Below are 26,423 nucleotides of genomic sequence, written 5' to 3'. Positions count from 1 at the left end.
TCCTTTTCCTGACCATGAAATCGAGACAACTATCCCCAATATTTGTTACTTGAGAACAATATCAAAAATGATTATTATTATTTTTTTCAGAACATAACTCCTAAGGTTTTTCCTTTTCTCATAAAAACCAACTTCTCATTGTATTTTTCGTCGAAGAAAAATACATTAATTATTTTCGTATTATGTTCCTCTAAGTAGTATTGTAACATAAATAAATACTAGTCTAAGATTCATGCTTAGTTTATAATTGACATTATCACTCTTAAAATTATTATGAAGATAAAGTAAGTAAGAACAACATGATGGATGCTTATGGAATATTTTAATGCTTAAAGAACACGTATGTGATGATAATATCGGTAGGGGTAGAAACGACATTTCATAAATACGTAAATAAACCCCAATAATCTCTTTCCCCCCTTCGCCGCGTTCGTTGGAGACCACCAAACCCTCTCTCTCTCTCTCGCTCTCTCTCTCTCCGCGTTCTTGCCAGCTTCCACCTCTCCTCCTCGCATTATGCCGTCTCCAACTGTGAGGCGATGCGACGCGGCCTCACTCACCGAATCGACCTACCTGCTTTCTTTCTTCCCCCTCCGCCGCGATCGTTTGCCTTCCCGAGATCTTTGGGCCGTCCCACCTTCTCGGAAGAAGAGACGCCGATACCGTAGGGTTGCGCCCCAACCCCCCCCTGATTCGCCCCTTCGATAAATCCCGATCGTCGTCATCTTCTGCGTATCGAGGCGTGGCGAAGCGTCGTGATAAGGATGTCATGGAGCGTGGTCAACGATGGCGATGGGTTGCCCAGGATCATCCTGACGGAGCCTGCCGGCTCTTCCGCAGTGGTTCGCTACTTGAACCCCAAACCCCTCTTCTTCTTCTGGTTGATTGCGCTGGTGATGTTGATTTTGATGCTAATGTCGGATGTCAAGTACTTCCTTTTGCGACAAAAACCACTTTGTCGATATATCATTATCGTTATCGTCATCCACGTCATGTCATCTGATTGTTGCAAACGATGTTTTCTATCTTAGATTCATCTTTATGGAGGACAAGTTCTGTCCTGGAAGAACGAAAAGCGAGAGGAGCTTCTTTTTGTGAGCACAAAGGTACTTGATACATCTCTTTCTGTACACTTGATCACGGAGGTCTATTATTTACCTTAAGGCAAAGACTTCCCTTCTTTATTGGTCCAAACCGGGCCTTTGAGATTTATGCTACTGCCTTACTTCCTTTTTTAGCTCAAGAACACAGTAGACGATCGCCAAGTACCTTTAGATTTTGTTTCTTAACCTTAACATTTGTCATTGTCTAAACCTAAAAATGCTTGAACTTTGATCTGTGGGCTTAACATGCTCCAAGATTTGAACTTGATGTTGTTTCTCTGTCTTTTAGGCTAGCACAAAGTCACCTAAGCCAATTAGAGGAGGAATACCAATCTGCTTCCCGCAGGTAGGTTTTTTGCTTGATTTATATTTTATGTTTTTGTTCTTTCTGTAGAGGACATTTAATTGATCCCAAGCCACAGTTTGACAATTTAGGTTATCCGGAGCGGCATGGATTTGCTAGAAACAGATTATGGGAATTGGACACATGCCCATCCCCGCTGCCACGTTCTAACAATCATTCTTCGGTGGACCTGATTTTGAAGTCCACAGATGAGGATCTGAAGACATGGCCGCATAGGTACTATTTGAGAAGTGAATTTATCCATATGATCTCTGATAAGCAGATGACCATCCCAACTTACAAATGGTTACCTTTTGTTTGCTGTTTATGCAGCTTTGAATTGCGACTTCGTGTTATTCTGCATCCTAGTAAGCTGACTTTGATTCCTCGTGTGAGAAATACTGGTAGCAAGGACTTCTCATTCACTTTTGCAATCCAAAATTACCTGTCTATGTCAGATGTCAGGTATGCATACACTTACAGTTTCTTCTTTCTTAAAATTTGGTGGCTTCATAAATTCGACAGCTTCATCATATCATTGTTAGCGTTTTTTTTCTTTTCCCACCCTTACCATATACTTATCAGTATGATCATTTTGTGGCACAAATATCTTCTTTTTCATTTTTATTCTTAAATGATTTTTTTGTTTACAGTGAAATTCGTGTCGAGGGATTGGAAACGCTTGACTATTTTGATAATCTTGAAAATGGAGAGAGGTTTACGGAGCAGGGCGATGCACTTACGTTTGATGGAGAGGTACCCCTGGGTGTCTCCTCAAGTCGTTTGCATTTATGCACAATGTGATACACATGTTTGATTTCGCATTAATCTGTACAATGGGGCCTTTTAGATACTGATATTTTAGACACAAACAACATTCAGCATGACAGCGTTTAAGTTAAGAAGCATAATCCACATCATAGTACTTAAATGTTGTTAGCAGTGTATAGATAATTTCCCTTAATTGATGGAAAAATCCAGTGACAGTTAATTAGTGGTATCTTACCATTAATCTTTACTAATCAAACAGGGCAATGACGAACAGGTGACATGATTTGTCTTGATGTGATCCTTGTTCATTTAAGTAGCAGTTAAGTGCTTAAGGTTGTCAGACCTTCTGTCTTAAGAACTCATGCATCATCCTTGACAAGTTCAGCAGCGTGGTAGGTGGTATTCTAGAATTAGTGGTAGTTTTTCTTGGCATGATTCTTTGTGAGGGATATGGCACCAAACCTGAGTTTATCTTAAGTTTGAACCCACTAAGTTTTCTGAACAATCGATGAGGTTTCCTCAACATGTTTATTCTAGCTAGTAAGAGTGCCAAACCACCATATTTCATATTGATCTGTAAATATTTCTAAACTGATGAGTGTTTTTCCTCTGGATGATAATGGCCATCCCGCCACCTGCTTATCTCCGAACTTCGAGTTCTCATCTGGGCTCTTCTTCATTCCAGCTCTATCACTTCCTAGATTAATTCATCATTTCATGGAATATTACCACATGATAAATCATGTTGCTCGTGATCATTCTTCTCAGTTATAGAAGATCATACATAACATGTCTATAATATTGAATAATTGTGTTCCATCTGGCAGGTGGACAGGGTGTACCTAAGGACCCCAGCCAAGATTGCCATCATAGATCACGAGAAGAAACGAACTTTGGTGCTGAGAAAAGAGTGCCTACCTGATGCTGGTAAGCTGGTGGCTTGGCTCTTCACCATTTTTTTCGGTTGACAAGAGGTCAAGGTTGGTGTTTCCTGTAGGATCAATCTTTACTTGATGGTTCCTCTATCTGATGCAGGGGTATGGAACCCCTGGAATAAGAAAGCCAAGGCTTTGCCAGATTTTGGCGATGAGGATTACAAAGCCATGCTGTGCATCAATTCGGCTGTTGCGGAAACCCCTGTGGTTCTGAAGCCTCTCGAGGAGTGGAGAGGATGCCAGGAGCTTAGTGTTGTCTCATCAAGCTACTGCAGTGGGCAACTGGATCCCAGAATAGTTCTCCATGGATGAACTCCACTCCCCTCTCCTACTCTTACCCAATAACACCTGGCCATGCAACATTGCAGGGAAGCTTGTGTATAACAATGAGTAGTACTGTAGTGATCGAGGCCTTTTTTTTTTCTTAATTTATTTTCTTGATTAAATATAAGATCAGATTTGGTCGAGTCATCATGACTTGAAGATTTCATCAGATGTGTGTGTATATGTATAAAATATGTGGAAGAATTACATCATGTGGTGTGTGTAGTATATGTATAAGTATATGTGGAAGAATTAAAAAAGCGTAATTTATGCGACATTGCAGGGAATCTTTCTTTTAAAGTAATGTATAAAAAACAAAAAGATAAGGGGGTGTTTTTGCAACATTGCAGGGAACGTTGTGCCATCGAAAGCAAAAAACACACCACGGGAACAATATGTGTATATAAAAAAAAAATTATTTTCTGATGATTCATTACAATGTCTTATGCCCACACATAAGAAATATAATTTATCAAATCAAATAAATCATTTCTTGGATCCTTCTTTAAAGAAGATAACGTTCCATTTTTAACTTGAAAATAATTTTTTTTAATGATAAACTATAAGATTAGAAGATGACTGACTAATAAAGGAAGCTTTTTTGTAATAATAAAACAACGAAAAGAGAGAGAGAAAAGAAAACTAGTAATTAAAAGATAACAAGATATCTATTTTAATCTAACTCAAATTTAGAGTTATTTTAGCCATTTTTAGTGTTTGAGGGTCTTCCTTTAGAGGACCGTTATTTTCCTGTAAAAACAAATTAGTGAAGACATTTTTCTGTAAATTTACCAAACAAATGTAACACAAAAGCATCTTATTAATGTCATAACAAGTGAATGCAACAATCTTCGTAAATCGAAAGATGAAAATAAAGATCATGCCACCAAGATGAAATTCCTTGCCATCTCGTTTTCTTTCTTTCTTTGTTTGTTTTCGGAGAGAATATTTCTTGTTACAAGAAAGTAAAAAGAAAAAAAAAACACTTTTCTTGAAGAATAACATTAATGTTTCACTGACATTGTAAAAAAGAATCACTATTGTTTGTGCCTTTGTGGTATGAATAGTTTTTGGGCAATTTTGTATCATAGATCACTTTGGCTGTTCCACTCAAATAAAACCATGGAGTAAGCCAATCAGTCTGCAAACATATTGGAAGTTGTATCAATATGCGAAAGCATCAGCCTGTCTCCTAACCAACCGTGCATACAAGCCATCCCTTTGAATGAGCTCCATATGTTTTCCCATCTGTATAGATGCACAAAGATAAATAATTTTCATGTTGGAAACACAGATGGAGAAAGGGGATCTTTATTTCATATAGCAGAATCGATTATTGTCCGACAGGCATGACAAGCAGAGGTGGGTCTTCGGCTGATCAGATGATGCAAAGGTGGCCATCTAAACCTTGATAAACAAGATGCTCTTTTTGCAGTTTGAAAATTACTGATGCTAAGTATTTTTTAGCATCGAAAAAAACAATATAACTATATATCTATCATGGGACAATTTACGTAAAAATTATGCTGAAGAACAGAGGAAATACCTCCACAATTCTGCCACCATCCATTACTATTATTCTGTCAGCAGCTTGTATCGTAGATAGCCTGTAAAAATTGATGGTAAGATGAGAACGATAACACAGTATTGCAATTTGAAATCTCCGGATTTACCTATGTGCTATTACAAAAATGGTTCTCTTTTTACTGGAACTGTTCTGCATTGTACGAAGTACCTCCTGTACCAAACCAAGAATAGAACAAAGCATTCAGTATAAAAATCTCTACTTTTTAATGTCCGTCAAGTACATTTTGTATCTGGTAGAAAATACCTTTACATAATATTCACTTTCTGCATCGAGAGCGCTAGTGGCTTCATCAAGAATCAAAATAGTTGGATCTCTGAGAATAGCCCTGGCAATAGCAATCCGCTGCTTTTGTCCTCCACTAAGAAGAGTGTCATCGACGAGTGTGCCATAGCCATTGGGAAGAGCTGATATAAATTCGTGAGCATATGCTTGTTTAGCAGCCCATTCCACGTCTTCACGACCGACTTCCCTTGGGCATCCATACCTTATGTTTGAACTAATATCCATACGGAAAAGTCGTGGTTCCTGCCAGTTCCATACAAACAAAAAGCAAACATATATACTTCTCACATGCCACTATATTGTGATGCCTACAAAAGTGTAAAGTTTCAGAACCACATTACTTGTCCCACATATCCAATATTTTGCCGCAGCCATTTGATATCCAGATCACTAAGAGGGACGCCATCAACTAATATCTGCAGTGAAAAACACATTTCCGCTCGATACATAGTAAGCAAGTTTGCTCAAGAGGCAATAATGACCTTATTGACAATTTGACATAATAATATAATTTATCAAGCAATATTGAGAACGATCTTCAAATATTTGGTTGATTTTGGCAGATTCCATCATGAAATCCTATCATCCAACATTGTGGGGTCACACCATGTGTTGGATTTGGAAAAGAGAATAAAATGGAAATGAAGAGGCAAGAGAGAAGAAGCAGTGCACATGTCAGCTTGTGGTTGAATTATTATGAATTTGCAATCCTTGTCACATGCTGCCTTGTCAGTGTCTGCACGGTGCAGCTTGCCTTGCATGAGGACTGAACAAGCTTTTGCTACCTTGTCATGTGTTTTTCTTTTTAACTTAATTGGAAGAGGATAAAGTTTATAATAATTACCATGGGGGCTCAAAATCTAGCTGCCGATAGAAGGATTACAAGTTAAAATTCCAGTCTCAATTGGGACCCCTGTGGCAGCTAGGAGGTGAAGAAATTCTTTTCTAGTGGGATGACTGCAATCCACTAGAAGTTGGAAAATGAATTGGAGTCCTATCTCAATTAATATTGATCCAAAATAGGACACCATTATATGGAAGCAATAGCTAGTTATGGAAGCCAAATATAGAGATAATTTTAAAACAGTATGGAATATCACTATCTTCTGCCAGACCAAACATTGGTCCAGTTAAATCTCGAGTCAATGGTTTATTAGTTGAACTAGTGGGTCAACTTGTCCAGAACATAGGTTTAATATTTTTTAAAAACAAAGATATAATTGAATATTATGTTAAAATATATATAGATAACACTATAAAGATATTCTTAATGCATAAATAAATAAGAGAATAATAGTCAAACAGGATGGTAGAGTGACACAAGAGAGCAGACATATTAAAAATTTAAGATGGTAGAGTGATGACAAGACAGCAGACATATTAATTACTCAAACAGGACTAATTAGACCATTTGAATCTTAAAAAGACTGAAATTATCTCAATAGCTATTTATTGTCCATTTTTTTCATAGAAATTTAAGGGGAGAGTAATGAATATAATAACATTTTCTTCTCTTTTCTTTTATATGAAAAGACTTAAATTTCTATGAAAAAAATGGACAATAAATAACAATTGAGATAATTTCAGTCTTTTTAAGATTCAAATGATCTAATTAGTTAATTGAACCAGTCAAAGGTCTGGTTCCTGAATTTTCTAGTCTGACTAGCCAATCTTGTTGGTTTCTTAAATATACCAAAGAAGTGTCTTTACAAACTTTTACTGATAAAAATTCACATTGTGACGTTAAGGTTTTAAATACCGATCGAACTAACAAATAATGATAGGTCCTTACTGGTCCAACAACATATCATTATTATATCATTTATTTTTTCTATTATTTTATTCAATAGCATTGGACAGTACAAGTCATTCTACTATCCGCTACACCAAGATCATACTATTCCAATATGTTAACCAAAACTAGTACTAAATTAAGATTTAAAATCTTAAGATATATTAATTAGTTGAACCACATCATTATCATTCTATGCCTAGTAATACATACAGTTAAAGGAACAAATTACGAGTCTGCTGTAAGAGTTGATTTTTACCTGGCCGTTGGTTGGTTCAAATAAACGAAGAAGAAGATTAAGAAGGGTGCTTTTACCACTTCCACTAAGACCAACCTGTAAAGGAGAAGAAAAGGTGACACCAACAATAGCATATAAGCCATGCTGCAGCTTATATTTGTGTGTCAACAAAGAATTCTCGCACCAATATTGACACAAGAGTACATATAAGTCAAGTTTCATAATAAATTAAGTATACTTACAATTGCAACTACTTCATTAGGGTGTACTGACAGATTTACTTGTTTCAGCACTGGTACCTGTTTAAATATAAAATGTAATAATAAGTACATAAACATTTCCATCTAAATATTTACTCCCTGTTTATTAAAGAAAAGGTTGAATTAAATATTATGTGCATGTAGAAAACATAATACAGCGGCAACACTGTTTCTACAATGGTGGTGTCTTGTATTTACTTCCTCGAGATATGTGCCTAAACAGAGCTGGGTCCTCTACGAGTAGATAACCATTACGAAAACCATAATGATGTTAGGTGTGATCAAACAATCACTTAACAACTCCAATTTTTATATTAAATGTCATCTCCACTGTGGATCTCGAGTAGATACTGATATAATCTAGTCTATTTTCTTTTCCTCAAGTTGTATTAGTACTGCAATGTTTGCTCCTATTTATTGAAGAATGGATAATCTTGTATCCACTGACAATTCACAACTAATAAGGTCAAACCTGGTGAAATTATAATTTCTAGTACTACCAATCATAAATGAACAGGCTATCCTGTTATATTTGCAGTCAAGTGCTTTTGTGCTGCAACTGTAGCTGATCCACTCTAAAAGACACCTCAGTCACAAACAATAGGTCACTGATCCACCGTGTAAATAATTTTTTTTGGAACAACTGAGTTGTTAGGCCATGCTTTCTCGTAGCACTTTGTAGACTTGTAACTGGTACTTTTTTCTACTTAATTACTTTATAAGATCTTCTTGGTCATTGGAGTAATTTTACTCTTGAACTGTAAATGGACCAGCTTGGTAAAAATAATTGGCAATTCTAGGAATCACCACTGAAGTGACAATTGAATTTCCCTGAATATGTTGTGACTTGTGACTTGTGAGAATGAAAATTTTCCTTATTATTAAAATATGATGAGGTGAAAATATTTGGAAATTAAAACCTGTCAGAACTTTTTTTCTCTGTTACATTCATAAAAGTTCCATGACAGATTATATCCATCTGAAAGATGAGCAAACAGAGAGACAAGTACTTGGATATGCATGTGTTGTTGCTACATTAATAGTTTCTGAAAAACTCAGACAATAATCTTTAGGCATACCATTGATCTCGAAGGATAACTAAATGATACATCCACAAAATCAATATGTCCCACAAGCTTTTGCAATTTCAGTCCTGTCATACCGCAGTTGTTCAGAAAAATTGGAAAATATGTGATTAATTGAATAAGTCAAAAAAAAACAACAAAGCAGTAAGATTGAACAAGTGAAAACTGAATATAGAAACCAAATAAAAATATAAAAATAAATGAAATTTTCCACTATAACAACATTACTTGTGAAATGATCAGATTTATAATTGTTTATGAAAAAATCTTTAGAAGATGGCAGTTGTACTCCATTGCCTGGGAAAAAAAATCTCCATTGTGATTAACTTAATTGGAACAGACATTTTTTTTAGCTACATTTCAACTAAAGAAGATTTACCATCACCTTTTCTGATATTTTGGTCTAGATGAGAAACACTGTTTTTATGACAAATTTCTGGGTGTCAGAAGATATTTTTTTTCTATTCCTATTCAAAACTATGTCAATCACTAGCGACATGATGAAATTTTTGTATAAGCATACATATTCTAATGATCATTGCCACCACACTGGAAACCCAGGAATTAAAAATGAACAATAAGGAAGATAAGCTAATAGATGTCAAAATTTTAAAGAAATTGTCATTTAAAATTTTCCCTTGGACAATTGGAATTTGACAAGCTGAGTTCACAAAATCAATCTTCAATGTCCTACATTTGATCGTGTACTTTAGAACTCCAATATTTTGTACAGATTATGGTATTTGACAAGGCATTTCAAAATATATTGGATTCAACATTGCATTGGTGCCTTTGAAGTTGTATAATAATTATACAGCAAGTGTATTAATTTTCAGCACTTTCATAATAATTATACAACAAGAATATTAATCTTCATAAAATGTCTCTGTTAATCCAACATTAGTAATGGCAAGAACATTATTTTTCATGGCATTGGAAAAATGATTTATGTTGGATGTTTGGTAACTTTGGTTACCTCTATGTCCAGAAAAACAACACATGATTATTATTTAAAGGGAGAAATGCAGATTCCAACATGGATGCTTATTGAAGAACCATAACGAGATAGAAAATACCTAGATTTTCTGAGATACTAGTTTCCAAGGAAAGCTCAAAATCATGACATTAGTAAAAAACAGAAGGCCACCACAGTGTGAGAGCAATATATAGTGCTTGCCTTCAGATAGGAACTGGTTGCTTGGCAACAAATCCATCAGCTCAAAAACTTTTTCACTTGCTCCGATGGACTGCATTAGTGAAGACCAGTTGTCTCCCACCCACCAAGTTGAATAAATCATCCATTCAGAGTATAGGATAAACTTGGTTAGTTGCTCTGCTGTCATCTGACCAGAAAGAATAGATATTCCTCCTACCAGAACTGCAATAACCTATAAATATTAATTGTCAGATAAAACTAAATAGTGCAAAAGATTAATCAAATTCAACTGTCAAGTAACAATCAATTGATTGTTTTCCTTTCCAAAAATGCAGAGCGTACACAATTAATTTGCATGTGTTAAAACTAAATCATATATACAAAGGTACATACATATCCATTCAAATAGTGAAAATAAACTATTCACATTAAGAACATTCACAACAGGAAAGGCTGGACTTCTTCCAGCGGATGTAGATTTTGCCAGAACAACTTGGAAGATGCTGATCACCTGCTGATGATATTCTTCTTCACTTCACAATTGCGGAATGCTTTGTGCAGTGGTAGATGCTATCAAATTTCTCTAACTATATTTCTACATTATGGACGAATTGGTCCTATCTTAATGTCGATAAAGAATTGAGATTTAGCTAGTTTTCTTTAGTTATGGCGCTCTGGCTAAGCATTTGAAATAGAAAATTACAGGTCTATTGATGACAATGAGAAGAAAAAAATATAGTTTATGCAAGATGCTATTATTTGCTTGTAAAATTGGATGATGGGTGGGAACAAAGTAAATTTCTGCTTATTTATGTGCACTAAAACTTATGAATTAAATCGTGCCATTCTTAAATAATGTACGAGGAACTTAAGTTTCATTTGTTATGGATTATGTGCAGACTTGATTTTGGTTTATGTGGTCCGTTTTGTGGTTGTTTGTTAATATTAATGGTCTCTTGTTGAATTTTCTTTAGCTGTTATTTTCCTTTCAACCTATGGTAATGTCCTCTCTTCTCTACCTGAGACAAATTGTGAAGAATTAGCTCTTCTGTTTCCCTCTATTTGTTATAAATTGATGAGACAATTACCCCATTCTTTTCATAAAAGATTGATTCCAACAAACTAGAAACAAATTATGCAATCTTATAGAAACCTTATAAGAATATGCAATCTAAGAAATGTGAACAATAATAATATGCCCTCTAAAAACTGTTAAATAATAATAACAAAGCAGTAAAATACTAAAATGTGTCATCCTTCAGACGGCTGCTTTTCTTGATGTATAGGACTGTTGCTTAAATTGCAAATACAATACAAGCTGTCACCTTCTATTCTTAGTTACTTTACAAGCTCAATCCTTTTTGATGAATCTTTGCATGGCAAGCATCAAGGCATCCTTGTTAAGCTCCTTGCCATGTACCAAAATAACTGTTCAGTTACAAAGATGTAATTGTTGGCACATTGTATCTGTGGCCGCAACATACCAGGCAAAGGAATCAGACTTGTTGCATCTCCATTTAAATCAGGAATGTGGCAATAAAGAACTAATTGCTCATTTAATCATATGAGCAAATGAACTAGTTGGATTCATACCCCATGACTGTTACAGTCTGACCAAAGACTGATACTGGACCATTTAGGTTGGTGCGGTTAGTACGTAATTTTTTATTTTTAATGATATTGGATGGTAGAGGTCAGTATACCACCAAGTGTACAAGTACAATACAGGTCCAGGTCCAATCGTTTTGCCGAAACTGGTATTTTACCAATATTTAAAACCTTAAATTTGACTATAGTAGCATAAGAGGGCTTTTTTCCGAGTAAATAACCAAGGCGGTGTTTTTGCCTTCATTCAAGGCCTTGTCTTTCTCACTTTTCTCAGGAATTCATTTCTTTTTGCACCTTTAAAACCATCCTACCCTCAAATCTAAGGCTATTTCACTCCCTCAAATGGCTTCAATAAGTAGATTATGAAAATTTACTCCTAAAGAATGATCCTTGAAAGAATTTTCTCATAAAATTCCATGTTGAGATTGGAAAAAACATGAGTAGCAGGCCGGAGAATATCTATTCACATTGCAGTAACAAGGGAGTGACATGCCACAACTGGATGAAAGCAATTACAGGAAGTGAGAGTGACAGTGATAACAAGGGGACCAGCACATGCATGCAGCAGATCAGTTAGGTCTTTTTGAAAACAAGGCCTGTCTGACCTCTTCAAAAGCTTCCTCATCTATGAATTTAGTTTCCTGATTTTCTTGCACCACCTTCAACATTCTTTGCTATCCCCAGAAGTTTTAAATATCTTTGACAGAAAACGTATATTCTTGTAGCATCATCTTCATCTAGCCAAGATTGACTCCAACATAGCCATCTTTTATGGAGCAGCACCTTCCTTGTCAACACCTATGCTCTCACATCATCATCCTGTACTGTAACTATGTCTCACACATGTATGAGCTGTCCGACATCATCCCACATTGTCTCCACCTTGAAATCCATCATGATCTTCAGGCATTAACACACTCGGAATATGCTGCTTTCTCACTGTGTTCCAAGATAAGTCATGTTTAAGCTTCTCATCTGTCCACCCAGTTCACACAAACCCAGCCATGATATTCCCAAACCAGTAACTACTCTGCATCCTTAGACACTCAACAAGGGGTGACCAACCAGCCCAACCCTATTGGATCATGGAAAGGAGCCCCATAACAGTAAGAAACAGTTGGAACTTAACATCTACACAATTTGTTGGGTAAATTAGAACAGTTAAAGCCAATAAGGGAGTTTGTAAGGCTAGAAAAGCATGAAAACAATAGGGTCTTATAGTAAAATAAGGTCTATTATGTTTAGGATGCTTGTAAATAAGAGTCTGTGAGTCCTAATGCCATGCTCGACTACTTTTAATATTTTCTACTATTTTTAAGTATATTCCAAGAAATAAATATTCTAGATTTTATGAGATCAATTCCTTAGGAGGTTTTGTTCTTCCTCAAATAGGAACTCCAAATTAGGAGGATCAGTTCCCGAAAGGCCATGTTCCAATAGGATCACTCCCTCTGCTTGATTTTTTTATCATCTTTTAAAGTTTAAACCCACAAACACATGCAAAGCCTTCTCTCTGAGTGTCCCCCATTTCTTGGCTCTACCTTCTACTACAAAGTCAAACCTAGATAACGTTGGTGATCCATTGAGGAGTCGTGTCAGGTTCTGGCCAGACTCAGATAGTATTTGATTAATACAATAACTTAGCACGATTAAAAAGACATGTATACACTTTGTTGAAACTTATGCAATGAATAATACAAAATGTGCCCAACAAATATAACACCATGACCATAATAAACTGTCTGAATTATACAGTTTAATACCAACTTATTCTATAGTTAAGGACATAAGATTTATCAACCAAAAATAGATTTTGAGTATATAAAATGTAAAGAATGGACCTGTGTTGAATGATAGAGAAAATTGAAGCTTAAACTACAATATCCATAAGCCACACTCTGTCGCAAGCTTACTTCGGACAATCTTTCAAGCCAGTTCACATACCTGTCCCAAAAGAGCTTTAAATTTAAGAATTATGGCTGCAAGATATCAAGTAAGTGACATGGATCAACATGGGATGGTTTTGTCAAATGATGTATACATGCATATCAATCAAATGATGTGTCCTTGTAAACAAAGAGAAAAAGGAGTTATTACCTTCCAAATTCTTGTTTCTCTGTTCCATAAACACGGACTGTCCTGAACAGAGATAATGCCTCTTGTGCAACCTAGATTGAAAAATGAACAAGATTCAAGAAGAAGATTCACATATTAAAAATTGAAGTTATCTTACTTCATTAGCACTTGCAGTGAGCTCCTGAGTTAACTTTGCTGCTTTCTTCTGGTACCTATATCATCAGGATCATGTCAAGTCACCACAAGATTTAATATTGTTCATAAGGGCAGGAGCTACAAGATTGAGACTCATTGTATGAAAAAGTGGGATGAAAGGATTTCTACTTAGAAGGTGCGAGTACATTTCAACTAGTAACCGAGTTCATCTACTATCAACAAATGGTTTTTTAAAGTGTCAGTATCAGAATCAGCTTTAAATTCGTACAAGCATTATATGATCCAAGAAATGAATAAGATTTTTAAATGAAAAAAGCATCATATAAAAATGAGACTAGAACAAATATGAACTTCTATCAACTAATTTAACTGGTAATAATAGATCATCTTGACCTCCCCATTCAATATTCACATCTCTTTCAAATAATAGATCACTGACTTTATTCCATCAAGTTATGCATCAAAGCTCTCTTCATTCAACATCATATATAGAGATCCATTAAATAGATACTAAAACAGTAACTGCTTTCCCAAAACTCTCCTCTTCATTAAGAAAAGCAATCAACAACAGTAACAATAGGCAAGAGCAACATACGACGAGAGCCACAAAAAGACAAAAAGCATCCTTTGCTTGGATTTGGTAAGAAACATGTGGACTCTCTCTCTCTCTCTCTCTCTCTCTCTCTCTCTCTCTCTCTCTCTATCTATCTATCTATCTATCTATCTATCTATCTATGATGCCTTGATACAGTACTAACTAGTTATAACCATTATAACAAGGGGTGTACTCACTAGCTCATGCAAAATTGAGATGCACATTCGATAGAGCAAACATTCGAATGTGAAGTTCTATGTGGTACTTCTATCAAATCTTGCCCTATCCTCTTCTATACTGATTCTAAGCATAGTTCAATGTCGTACTTCCATCAAATCTTGCCCTATCCTCCTCTTTTATACTGATACTAAGTGTAGTTCTATGTGGTGCTTCTATCGTCGAATCAACATTTAGGGTTGCTTAAACCTATCTTATCTGTCACTTTCCTAGACTCAACTTGGAAGTTCCGTGCTAGCTCTGAAGTATTGAAAACAGGATGATATCTGGTCATAAAAACAAATTCCCATGGAGTCTTCTCAACATAATTCATCCACTTTAGTCACTTCCACATTATTGGGCAGAAACATAGGTGTACTAAAGAGAAGTCTAATTTTTCAGTAATTATTACATAGTCAAAGATTCAAAGAAACATGCACCATTTACACTGTATACTATTTGAAAGTTGAAACTAAAAGACTAGAAATTTGCAAGGGTGGAACATGACATTCAGAGGCATGTAAACTAACTAGATAGAAATAGCTGTACCGGCCATAGAAGAGCACAATTGTTAACAAGGCAGTACATATCAGCAATGTAGACAACGTAAGACGCCAGGATAAGATAAACAAATATATCAGTGCACCTGTCGCCTGTAAAAAGATGACCGGAGTGAATGACATCCCAGATGGTTATATATTATTAAAAGTGTAAAAAACCAAACAATACCTGAAGTAGATTCCGTGATATTAGATTAAGATCATTCCCAATGACACGAGATACTTGCTGACAGTCCGAACCAAGTCTGCTAGTTAAATCACCAACCGTTTCATTGTCCAAGAAGGACACATCCTGAAAGAAACATGGTACAAAACTGGATTCAGGGTGAGAAATGATGTCAAAGAAAAAATTCACAAAGGATGTCTCTTGCATTAGTGGACAATTTCAAATTAAATTTATCGATGAAGATTTGACCTGGAAAAGCAGAGAATCATAAAGCATTTCTCTCATACGCCTAACCTAGGAAATATTGCAAAAAACAGCTTATATGAGATTTTCTACTACACAGACTTATCTAATATATGCGAATAAAGAGTTAAGAAAGAGCTTATTTTTCTTGAAATAAGGCCAATCACAAATCCATTAGATTTTACCAACATCATGTTTGCAATGCCAAAACAGCAACCTCGTAAACCACTGTACATAACATCAACATTCAAATTGTCAGAATTGTGCTGTACTCATTCTTTACCAAATATTACATCATATTAACATTGTTAAATAAAATTCAGCATCAATGTATATGAATCTTATGTGAAAAACTAAGTATCAATATGCAAAGCAATATTTTTAATTTTGTATCTATGATGGTTTTGTATTCATCAATACAAGTCAAACATCTAACAGATTAATGATGGAAGGGCCTTTTGTATGTATGTTATATTAAGGAATTAAATCTTCCAGACCAAACCCATATCTTAGAAAACAGTCAAACCCCATACCACCAACAACAACAGCTCTGCTTTGATCAGCCCTACTAAGGGCTGGACTGACTGCTTCAAAGCCATAACAAGGTAAGATAAAGCCATACATTACAATAGACTCTTATTTGGTTTTTGACACCAGAGAGTTAATTTTGGAACACATACAAGCGCATCTTCTGGTCCAGAAGGTATTTCTAATTAAAGTAGAAGTACAGGCTAGCATGTTTCCTAAATTTGAATGGACATCTTTAGCAGGTTTTTTAGAAATAAAGGTTCTCTACAACAATCCTAAAAAATCCATGATTTGGTGAGAAAAAGATCTATCAAAAAAGAAATTCCCCTCCTAACTAGGATAGGAAGTTAATAAAATTATATACTTTTCCGCAATATTTGGACTATTTTTCACAGGTATTTATAATAGTTTCTCTTAAGGAGTCTATAGAGATCTTTATTAGGTTTGTTGGTGTCTTAAGTGCCCCGATATGGGTCTAGTATAGATGAACTATGCTTTTTTACTATTACAATTCATCCTGTGAGAATTCTAGAAACCTCTTCTGATAGGATTGTCAGGGTGATGAGATTACCTTTCACACAATTCCCATAATTCAAAGAAGCCCAAGTGGCCATGCAAAGTGACATTAGTGTTTTTTTATTAATTTAGTAATAGTTTAGTAGCAATTTCTCTTTCTTCTCTTGTTGTGTTTTTGTAAGGACCTTTATCATCCTCAAATTAGAGAAAATCTCATTTGCAGGATTGCTTGTAGAAGCCACAAGAAGGAAGATTGCTAATGCCCTATTCAAACCCCAATACAGATAAAGTAAGAAGCTATGTCATTTGCTGTCTAACTATTCATCATAAATATATGTAGTTCCAATAAGCAGCTAGCGGTTGAAAACTTTATAAGCACATGTTAACTACCACATGAGACTAATGTAAATAATGTTATCAAATGGTTCACAGTGGACCAGGTAGATTTTAGAATTTATATGAAGATATTATAAAATTATGTTAAGCATTCTCAAAAAAGACTAAGAGAACAGAGTCATCTTTTTAATCACCATTTGAGCAAACTAGAAAATGAGCAAACAAGGACACATGAGTACCTAAATAGATAATTTTCTTAGCTAAAAGGTTGTGTTATATTGAAAATAGCTGATGTATAACAATCAACAGCAGATAGGTGATTGTGATAAATTAACGTGCTTGAAGAATTTGAAGGACTTATAATTATACAAGCAACACAAACAAGGTAAATTTGAACTTCAACTTGGTGCAGGTCATGCTATGGTCACTAAGAAAAAGTAAAAAAAATAAAGAATAATACTAAGAACCATCAGATCATAGCCTGACAAGAAATACAACTGATACAACAACTTACAAGGTGCTGCTTAGTAATTAGCAAGAAAATTCTACTTAGGGTCCCAAACCCACAGAAGAATCATCTCATTGCAGCATCAGCTTCCTAGTTATCTTCTTTCACATATTTAAACCGGAATATGATCTTATAGATATACCAGTTCCATGTAACCATGTAACTGTGGTGCTAGGCATCACCAAGATGAAAGAACGGAAGCTCCCAGCAAGATAATATTCAGCACCAACACAAAGAGTATCATTTCATGTATGCTACAAGAAATCAGTGAAATTTAGTAATTGATAACCTGAGTATATGCCCTACCCTATGTGGTTGCAAATGGAGGCATATGATGAAAACACAAGAACAAAAGAAATGTGAGGTAATGTTCATGGACTGTTTAAGCCAGGGTTCTCAATTTCAATGTGTATTGTCCGGTACGGGCGTTATGTACCGGTCCGAGAGGATATCGGTACACGAACCATCCTCTACCGGGCAGTACCAATGTTTTGACCGGTACCGAGGCATACCGACCGGTACCGCCTCAGATTTCGACCGTTACTGAGGCATACCGATCGGTACATCCTAGCATGGTAGGTGAAGGCATGGTATGCAGTACCGAATGGTACCGCCCGATACGGGCGGTACATACCAGTCCAACGGCATACCGGTACGTGGACCGCCCGGTACCGCTACAGTGCTACAGTATTATATTGTAGCAGTGCTACAGTGATATAATGCTATGCTGTGGCAGTACTACAGTGCTACAGTAATGAAGAAAATATATAAAATTATTCGGTATACCAGGGTGTACCGCTCGATACACCGGTACCGTACCGTACCGAGCCAACCTCGAAACATCGATACGATATGGTATTGCATACCTTGGGTGAAGGTATTTTTAAGATTTTAGGGTGTACCATCGGTACGCCCTAGTATACCGACGGTATATACCGGTACGTATCGTACCGAGCACAACTCGGTACGCCGATATGGACCGGTATTCAAAACCCTGGTTTAAGCTGTATAATCTCGAGAGTGTATATAAAGAAAACTATTTATCCCAAAAAATAATTTCAAGATCTACATTGGAAAAGCTTTCCATGTCCATCTGAGACATTGAGCAGCAAACATGAGCCCATGGGTTGTGTTCGAAAGGACAGACTTTGTTCATTGAAGTTGATATCTGAAGTGCTAATTCTTAAAGTAGCACATTGGAGCGGAAAAACTGGACATCAGAAATTTGTGTAGAGAGTAAAGTGTTAAATAGCACTGTAAATCCACAAGAAATACCAGATACAGCATTCAGAAGAGGTATATTTTGAAAACAGATTCTTGTAGAATGCATACAAGAAAATCATCCACCTATCTTGTTGAACAACAATTGTGGAAGAATGCTCATGTGATCAATATTATCTCAATAAGATGGCTAAAAAGCTATTTATAACATCAATGCAGTCAGCCAATAATATTTTCATAGCATCATGAACTTGATGTAAAGTCTAAAAATGTTTTTAGGTTATACACTTATGAAATAAATATCAAATATTAGGCAAAATAGTTAGGACAGAAACCATATGAGAGATCAACTTGGGTTGTGGAAGAATGCTTATATGATCAGTTTAATTCGATAGGATGGCTAAATAGCTACTTATAAGTTATAACATCAATGCAGTCAGCAGATAATATTTTATAGTGTTGGAGCTTGACGTAAAGTTACTTGAGTTTAAAGTTTCTTTTAGGATATACACTAACAAAATAGTATCAAATGTTAGACAAAACATATAGGATGGAAACCATACAAGACATCAACCTGCATATGCCAGATATGAAACACAGCAGAACGAGCAGCCTCGCATTTCTGTAGAATATCATGCTTTCATGAGTTTGGGCAGAAAAAATAGATGCCGTCAAGAAATGAGGTATTGATACTTCTGATAGCTGCACCAAATAAAAGGAATTAAGTCCAATGACTAAGTAAAATGAACATGAATATGCCTGATACATAGCTTCAAATTGTTTGTTGAACTGTGGTATCAGAATATCAATCTATTTCATGCTTTCAATAGTTTCCCATACTATCTTTTACTAGTTCGATTATCAGCATGTAGTTATAATGACTGTGGCTCCCGTAAGTCCATTTCGCTCTTGGGATCAGTTGGACACTATTTCCCCTACTTCCCTAGCATATACCAAAAGTGCAGTTGTGATTCGAAATACATCCATTAAGATGGAGCAGGAAAATAATAATTAGTCAACTAAACAAAGTCGCAATGATCATTGAAGACATCGTACCGCTGCAAAGAGAAGGGAAGCAAAGGCCAGGAAGATGACCAATCTATCTTTAGCAACGAGCTCCCACATGCGACGGAGTGCAGTGATCACGGACAAGCCCTTCTTCCCACGATCCTGTTCTTCAGCGTTCACCTTCATTCCTTCTTCTTGCTCGAGCTTCCACCAACTTCCGCCAGGAAAGACGTATCGAAGGAGAAGGAGACCAGATCGCAGTCGACCAAGAAACCCCACGTTGCCGTTGTTCTCTACATCGGGAACCCCAATTCTGCGCCCAAGATTAGCTCCAAGAGGAAAAGAGGAGGAGGAGGAGGGGGAAGAGGCTGCCCTGAGAGGAGGAGCGAATCGGCGGCGGCATCGATTGGAGTTGAGGAGGAGAAGGAAGGGGGAGGAGGGAAGCTTCAAGGCGGGGGTGAGGGGAGGACATGATATATTGTTCGATCGGAGGATGGATGAGCAGCGGCGGGAATGGATTCTTCTGCGGCGATTGATGATGGAATTGGAATCGGTAGGAGAGGCAGCGGCTGCTGCAGTAGCCATAACCGGGAAATGGGGAGATCCAGTTTCGGGTTGGCGTTAGGAAATGGATATCCGAAACGAATTTTTGTGCTGTAAGTTTGGCTCACATTTTTGTTGACCAAAAGAAAAGGATTTTATGAAATACCGAAAATGTCCCCGAAAATATTAGCTTAATATTTCCTATTTTTTATCTTTTTTTTTTATAAGTGATATTACATAGTTTTTGTTAGTCTACTCTAGAATCATCTTATATTATTAATTAATATTTTATACTATTACGGATATTTAACAGGGTTTTCAAATTATAACTTTATTATAATTTTTCGTGCATAGTAATTATTAAGAGAGTTAAAACACTTTGAGAAAAAGATTCAATTCTGTTATATATATGTATATATATATATATATACATATATATATATATATATACATACATATATATATATATACATACATATATATATATATACATATATATATATATATATACATACATACATATATATATATACATACATACATATATATATACATACATATATATATATACATACATATATATATATATATATATATTTAACCAGTTGTATATATAACAGAATTATATATACATATATATATACATATATACATATATATATATATATATAGAGAGAGAGAGAGAGAGAGAAAGAAAGAGAAAATTATGTTCTAGGTATTAGGTAAAAAAAATTATTTTAGAATCTTGATAATGAAAGACACTTTTTCAAGCTTTTGGTATGATTTGCTTTCATGTCCTTGTTCTAAAATATTACTGGCCAGAAAAGTGCCACGTTGGAATCTTTCACAAGTCAACCAGGTGCCACATCAGTGGCAGGTGAGTGCCACAGTGCAAATGGAATGTTCAACAGCGTTTAGGACCAGTTGAACCACACATGTTTTATCCTCGACAGAAAGAGCTCACAAAAGTCTTAATGGATGGGATATTTACCTGTCGCCTCTGAGAAGCTGTTGGCTTGAAGAAAGTGGGATATACCAAAGTGCCATTTCATAAGACTACTAATCATAGAACAAGCAGCCAATTCTATCTACGGAGGAGAATCACAAAACTCATGCTGTGCCATGAGTATCTAATAAGAGAAGCACAATCTGCGGAATACACATATTATTATACGCATTTATCAACCTCACATTAACATGAGTTCCTTTTGATTTTGACTGAGTCCCCCACTCGAGGCTTTATGAGCCATGTAAATGGCTCATCACCAGGATCCTTTCGTCAAAATCATATTTACTTCGCAACCAACAAGTCAGTTGTTGTGCAGTTGTGCTGCTTTACTTGTCAGCGGAACGTAGCGTACAGGTGTTTCACTTCGGATACTGACCGAGCCGTCCATCTTCTTGTCAACCACCTGCAGATCCTGGAAAATGGTTCCTACCGGGATCACCATTCGGCCACCAGGTTTCAATTGATCGATCAGCGGCTGAGGGATCTCAGGGGCAGCAGCCCCGACATGAATGACATCATAGGGTGCCAGATCCGGCCACCCTAGTCTTCCATCTGGAGTCAGTGGATGAACCAGTGAAATGCTTAGATAGGAGATAAATCTGAAGAGGCAATCTAACAGTGCAAACTGCAAATTATCAATCACGTTACTGAACTTGTGAAAAAAGTTGAAATATCAACAGCATCATTATCGAGTGCACTCAATTGATTTTTGACAAAAATTGGCCCCTTGAAAAAATAATAGCCATCCTTTGATATGTGTGTATGAAGAGAACATTCCTGTTTGATGGGAGTTTTAATGTACCAGGAGGAGAAAGGCTGACTTTGGGTGCAACAAAGAAACAGCTACTGTCGATGAAGCAGAAAGTCTGAGCACAGTGTATTTGATTAGATTAACCATGTGGAATGAAGGAAGCACATCATAATAACCTGGTTACTCTGGAATAAATGAAACAAAACAACGACTGGATAGTAACTGTTCTGCAGAATAATCAAGAATACCACTGTCTTTTCCTTCAAGAACATAACAAGTCTTATTTTGGATATACTTGTAGCCAAAGCTACTTAGAAAGTGCTTCTATATAGTGTTATGGTTAATGGGTAATAACATTTGGCAACAGAATTGAAGGATTGGAACAGATAATCAGCAACAAGAGTGACATGGTGCAGCTATGTTGCATAAGAGAAAACTGTTAAGGATACTCGTACAGAAGTTGTTGCAGTTCTGGAGCGACCAATATTTGCTTGAGCTTGGATCTATGTGAATATGAGCTTCCTAGGAGTTGCTAAATAATAAAATAAATGAGGATGATCTATCTCCTACGATTCTGTTGGTCAATGAGGCAAAGAAGCTAATGGTAACGTTCAGAATCTACAACCATAAACCACATTTGAGAAGAGAGCAACAGTGTCGCACATTCTCAGTGAATTCGTCTTTACTTACATATGATGCTCCTTTTACTCTGGCCCTTGAAGGTTTGCATCATGAAACAGTGACGATATTATGATATTTGGGACCATTGGATTCCTAAGGTCTTATGCCAAAAAATTGGATTCCTTCGATCCAAAAGTTCCTGTTTGTACATATTGTTTCCTGGTAGTCCAACACTCTGATCTAGAAAAAGAAACATGACTAAAAATATTGCTTTGGTATAAATAATTTGAAAACACTAAGAGGGGAGAATAAGTTTCTCCGCTAAGTTGAACAAATCTTCATTAACACAACCACCTTGAATGATCACCATTTGATGGTTCTATCCTCTGAAACAAAGTAATCTATTACTAAGAACTTAAAAGGAAAGGAAAAGAAAAGAGAGATTCATGTTTCTTTTCTTCAATAGAGCTTCATTTTAGATTGCTTATCAGGCCTTTGCATACAAGAATCCAAGAAACTGCCATTGGCATGGGTGTTCCATGGTTAATTCAGTTAATATGTAAGGGTATCTACCCAAATAAGACAGCACAATTCCATCTTGATTGTCCAACTAACACGATCCTAGCTTGTGGAGTAGATTATCCAAAAACCACCAACAAGCCACTCCAATCGACTGCATAAATAGATCTTAAAAGCCTTAACACACACATGATATTCATGTGAACGTCATCATCTAGGAATCTTTGAACAAGTTTTTGAACAACTTCAAATTTCCATCTAATGCTTACCTATTGAAAAAATATATGATTTGTAACCTAAATAATTAAGCTAACAATTCCATTTGTGCTTGGGAACCACATCCATGTTGGATACTCTGGTGACATGGGTATCAAGTATGTGCATCTATGTGATTGACATATTCACTTAGTAGGGAGACCATGATGTTCAATTAAGTCTAAACTGTCATGTCCGTTACATGTCATTCATACTTTTGTAAATAAAAGTACATTCAATATCATCGTATCTATGTTGTGTTGTGTCCCATGTTCATGCCTCATAATTAGCTACTTCACAAAATTGCTCTATAAAGGTCCCCTTAATTTTCAAGCAAAACAGTCACATTTTGTGTCTTTAGACATCTGGATATGCCAAAAAAGGTATTCATCACTTTGTTTTCTTGTTTTTTCTTTACACCAAAGATAAACAGTATTACATCATATAAGCTGTATGAAAATTCTACTGAAAATACTCAAGTTATACATGTTTTAAATATTTCAATATCATCATATGCGGCTGCAGCTTCTTCAGGAAGTTTATTCATGAGTAGGCATATTTGACTCACAACCAAAACTCACCGATAACTTAATTGATTTCAATCATATAAGACGGAAACACAGAAAGCGAGAAACACAAATCATTTATGCTGGAGTTTTTGCCAATATATATGTTGGTATGGTCTAGAAAAAAAATGCTTCCATAAATAAGTCTTGTTCAGTTTTCACCATTAAGTGGGTTGGGTCAAGTAGAACATACCGGTAACGTGGACAGACAATGAACCTTCCTTCAAAAGTGTTGATGCTGCACTATTCTTGATGTTGTTGATTGAAAAATCAACTAGTTCAGGAATGTGTTCAACCCCTACAGCACGACCTTGCGGTCCAACCATCATCGCAAAGCATGCTGTTAAGTAGCCAGTCCCTAAATAAAGGAAAAATGGCAACATAATCAACAAAAAAAGAGGAAAAGCACCACTTTTAGATCCTTTAACTAAGGAATCAAGCAACACAGAGTGAAAGATAATGACAGCTACCAACAAATTTACCAGCATAATAGCTCCCAATCCCAAGGAACCTAGTGGGAGCTGGAATTCTATGCAAAATAATTTCAACCAGCAAGCACCATAAATGCAGAGTGTAGACATAAACATAGTCAGCTGAAGTGCATGTTGACTAAAGATAGTTTCAATAATCGTAAGAACAAGCATGCAAAAAAACAACAATAATTTAACTGATACAGTCAAAATTGGACAGAAAAGGTAAAGACAGATTCTCTGGATACAACAATTGGCTATGCTTTTGAGTTTTGACAATGTTGCAGGCTCGTCATACAATACTAACAGTGATATTACGTCAGACAATTATTTAAGTTAAAACCAATTATCCATATATTTGCATCAATTGATTTTTCCATGCAGTGACGAAGAATGTCGCACAGTGACAGGGAAAAAAAGAGAACAAAATAAGGGTGACAAAATCATGATAAACACACGTAGATGGACCTGATCCAACATCCAGAGCTTTCATTCCTGGCTGCAGATGCTCCTCCAAAAGCTCTAGACAAGCTGCATGCATATGAGGAGCAGAAATAGTTGCATTATAACCTATTGGCACAGGAGAATCAACATAAGGTGCACTGCCAGGTGGTACGAAAACCCCCCTGTCAATTGCCTCCATTACTTCTGCCACTTTCTTTGACTTGATAATTCCATACAGCTGCAAGCGTTCTACCAGTTCTTTGTTTTTACCATGTGATCCACTAGTCCAAAGCCTCTGTAATACCAAAGGTGAGAGCATTCATGCAGATAATCATCAAGAAATACAAGCTCAATTCTATTAGATCTTTTAGAATAACATGTATGACTATTAAACCTCGAATAGGGATCTCATACCTAGAAAATTATTAGACGCTTAAAACTCACAACTCACAGAAGAAAAAAGAACCAGATAGTAAGCGATCTGATATACTTTTACATACAACTAGTAGAGATCAAGACAAGTAGTACATATACCAGATAGGGCATATTCTGAAGAAGATGACTCAGGAAGATCTGATATACTTTTACTACAATTTCGCTATCCAGTGAACCAACAGCGTGAGGACAAACAAGAAAATTAAACTTTATTGTCCACCATAGATGAATCGATCACCCGAATTCGCTCGCAAGAATCCAAGATTTTTCTAGAGCCCCTTTATTTGTCTCTCGAAGCAGACACACCAGATTCCAATCAGCACAACAAGACCGATCATCCAAAATTTAACACATTAAAATATAAAACGAGAACGAAAAGAACGAGATTACCCCCCAAAACACAAAAAAGAGAAGAAGGATGACTTTATCGTCCACCATACGTGAACCGATCACCCGTATTCACTCGCAAGAATCCAAGAGTCTCTGAGACTTGCTTCTTTATTCGTTTCTTGAAGCGGACACACCAAATTCCGATCATCCATGTCACGAGCACAACAAAACCGATGGTCCAAATCGTCCAAAATTTAACACATTAAGGTACAAATAGAGAAGAAAAGAACGGGATTCACGAAAAGACAAAAAAAAAAAAGAAGAAGAAAAAGGGAAAAGCAAAATGAAAATCGAACTTACGCGAAGGGAAGGAGGGAGAAGTGAACGAAGTACCTCCATTCGTCCAAGAATCGGCTTGGGGCAGCAAACCACGAAGGGATTCTCCGGAAGAGAGGGAGCGGCGGCGGCGAGGAGGGCGAGGGGGTGAGGAGGAGGAGACGGAGGACGTCGCCGTCAACAACCGCACCGGATTCCGTCGCGGGACGCCAAAAAGGAAAAGTGGCAGCGGAGACTACACGCAAGTCCGCAGCATCTCTTTTGTTAAAAGAAATTAATATTTTCTATGATTATTGGGTTGAATATGTGAATTTAACTAATATTAAATGATTTATTAATTTGTTATAAAATCAAATTATAAATAGATATCAAATAATTACTATCAATAATGTGAGAAAAGATTTTTTTCTTTTAATATTTATAAATAAATTATAATTATGATACTAAATTAATTAATATTTTTATAATATTTTTAATTAATAAAACAAATTTTTATTTAGATGATATTTCTTTTTTTCGGTACCAAAATC

At 36.1% G+C, this 26,423-nt stretch overlaps 3 protein-coding genes across 11 annotated transcripts; 1 reads left to right on the top strand and 2 right to left on the bottom strand.

The window, feature by feature from the left end:
- The first annotated feature begins 494 nt into the window (after positions 1-494).
- On the top strand, positions 495-3,753 carry LOC135644312 (putative glucose-6-phosphate 1-epimerase). Of its 2 annotated transcripts, XM_065161780.1 has the most exons (8): positions 495-842; positions 1,032-1,106; positions 1,393-1,449; positions 1,526-1,683; positions 1,780-1,911; positions 2,100-2,202; positions 3,045-3,144; positions 3,253-3,753. In XM_065161780.1, the coding sequence occupies exons 1-8, from the start codon at positions 765-767 to the stop codon at positions 3,462-3,464; spliced, it is 915 nt and encodes a 304-aa protein (XP_065017852.1). In that variant the 5' UTR covers positions 495-764; the 3' UTR covers positions 3,465-3,753. The 2 variants fall into 2 exon arrangements, with proteins under 2 accessions (XP_065017852.1, XP_065017851.1); XM_065161779.1 differs by having other exon boundaries at positions 621-842; positions 1,526-1,911; positions 3,253-3,603.
- Positions 3,754-4,357: 604 nt separating this feature from the next.
- LOC103996431 (ABC transporter B family member 26, chloroplastic) lies at positions 4,358-20,255 on the bottom strand. 7 transcript variants are annotated; one of them, XM_018830980.2, is made up of 18 exons: positions 19,663-20,255; positions 19,181-19,308; positions 15,687-15,725; positions 15,504-15,543; positions 15,258-15,380; positions 15,078-15,181; positions 13,719-13,773; positions 13,583-13,653; positions 13,327-13,429; positions 9,899-10,109; positions 8,716-8,789; positions 7,619-7,675; positions 7,398-7,472; positions 5,688-5,762; positions 5,308-5,589; positions 5,150-5,214; positions 5,023-5,083; positions 4,358-4,724 (listed from the first exon to the last, which is right to left on the bottom strand). In XM_018830980.2, exons 1-18 carry the CDS (start codon positions 20,197-20,199, stop codon positions 4,641-4,643), a joined length of 2,184 nt encoding a protein of 727 aa, XP_018686525.2. In that variant the 5' UTR covers positions 20,200-20,255; the 3' UTR covers positions 4,358-4,640. The 7 variants fall into 7 exon arrangements, with proteins under 7 accessions (XP_018686525.2, XP_065020627.1, XP_018686526.2 ...); XM_065164555.1 differs by having other exon boundaries at positions 15,504-15,548; positions 15,683-15,725; positions 19,170-19,228; XM_018830981.2 differs by having other exon boundaries at positions 15,504-15,548; positions 19,181-19,228.
- A 933-nt stretch (positions 20,256-21,188) lies between these two features.
- Positions 21,189-26,139, bottom strand: LOC103995723 (protein-L-isoaspartate O-methyltransferase). Of its 2 annotated transcripts, none has more exons than XM_009416395.3 (4): positions 25,918-26,139; positions 24,817-25,087; positions 24,072-24,236; positions 21,189-21,718 (listed from the first exon to the last, which is right to left on the bottom strand). In XM_009416395.3, exons 1-4 carry the CDS (start codon positions 25,954-25,956, stop codon positions 21,468-21,470), a joined length of 726 nt encoding a protein of 241 aa, XP_009414670.1. In that variant the 5' UTR covers positions 25,957-26,139; the 3' UTR covers positions 21,189-21,467. The 2 variants fall into 2 exon arrangements, with proteins under 2 accessions (XP_009414670.1, XP_009414671.1); XM_009416396.3 differs by having other exon boundaries at positions 25,951-26,139.
- Between the last annotated feature and the right edge of the window lie 284 nt (positions 26,140-26,423).

Source organism: Musa acuminata, chromosome BXJ3-8 (genome assembly GCF_036884655.1).
Source record: "Musa acuminata AAA Group cultivar baxijiao chromosome BXJ3-8, Cavendish_Baxijiao_AAA, whole genome shotgun sequence".
Lineage (NCBI taxonomy): Eukaryota > Viridiplantae > Streptophyta > Magnoliopsida > Zingiberales > Musaceae > Musa > Musa acuminata.
This window is presented reverse-complemented; position numbering and strand designations above follow the sequence as displayed.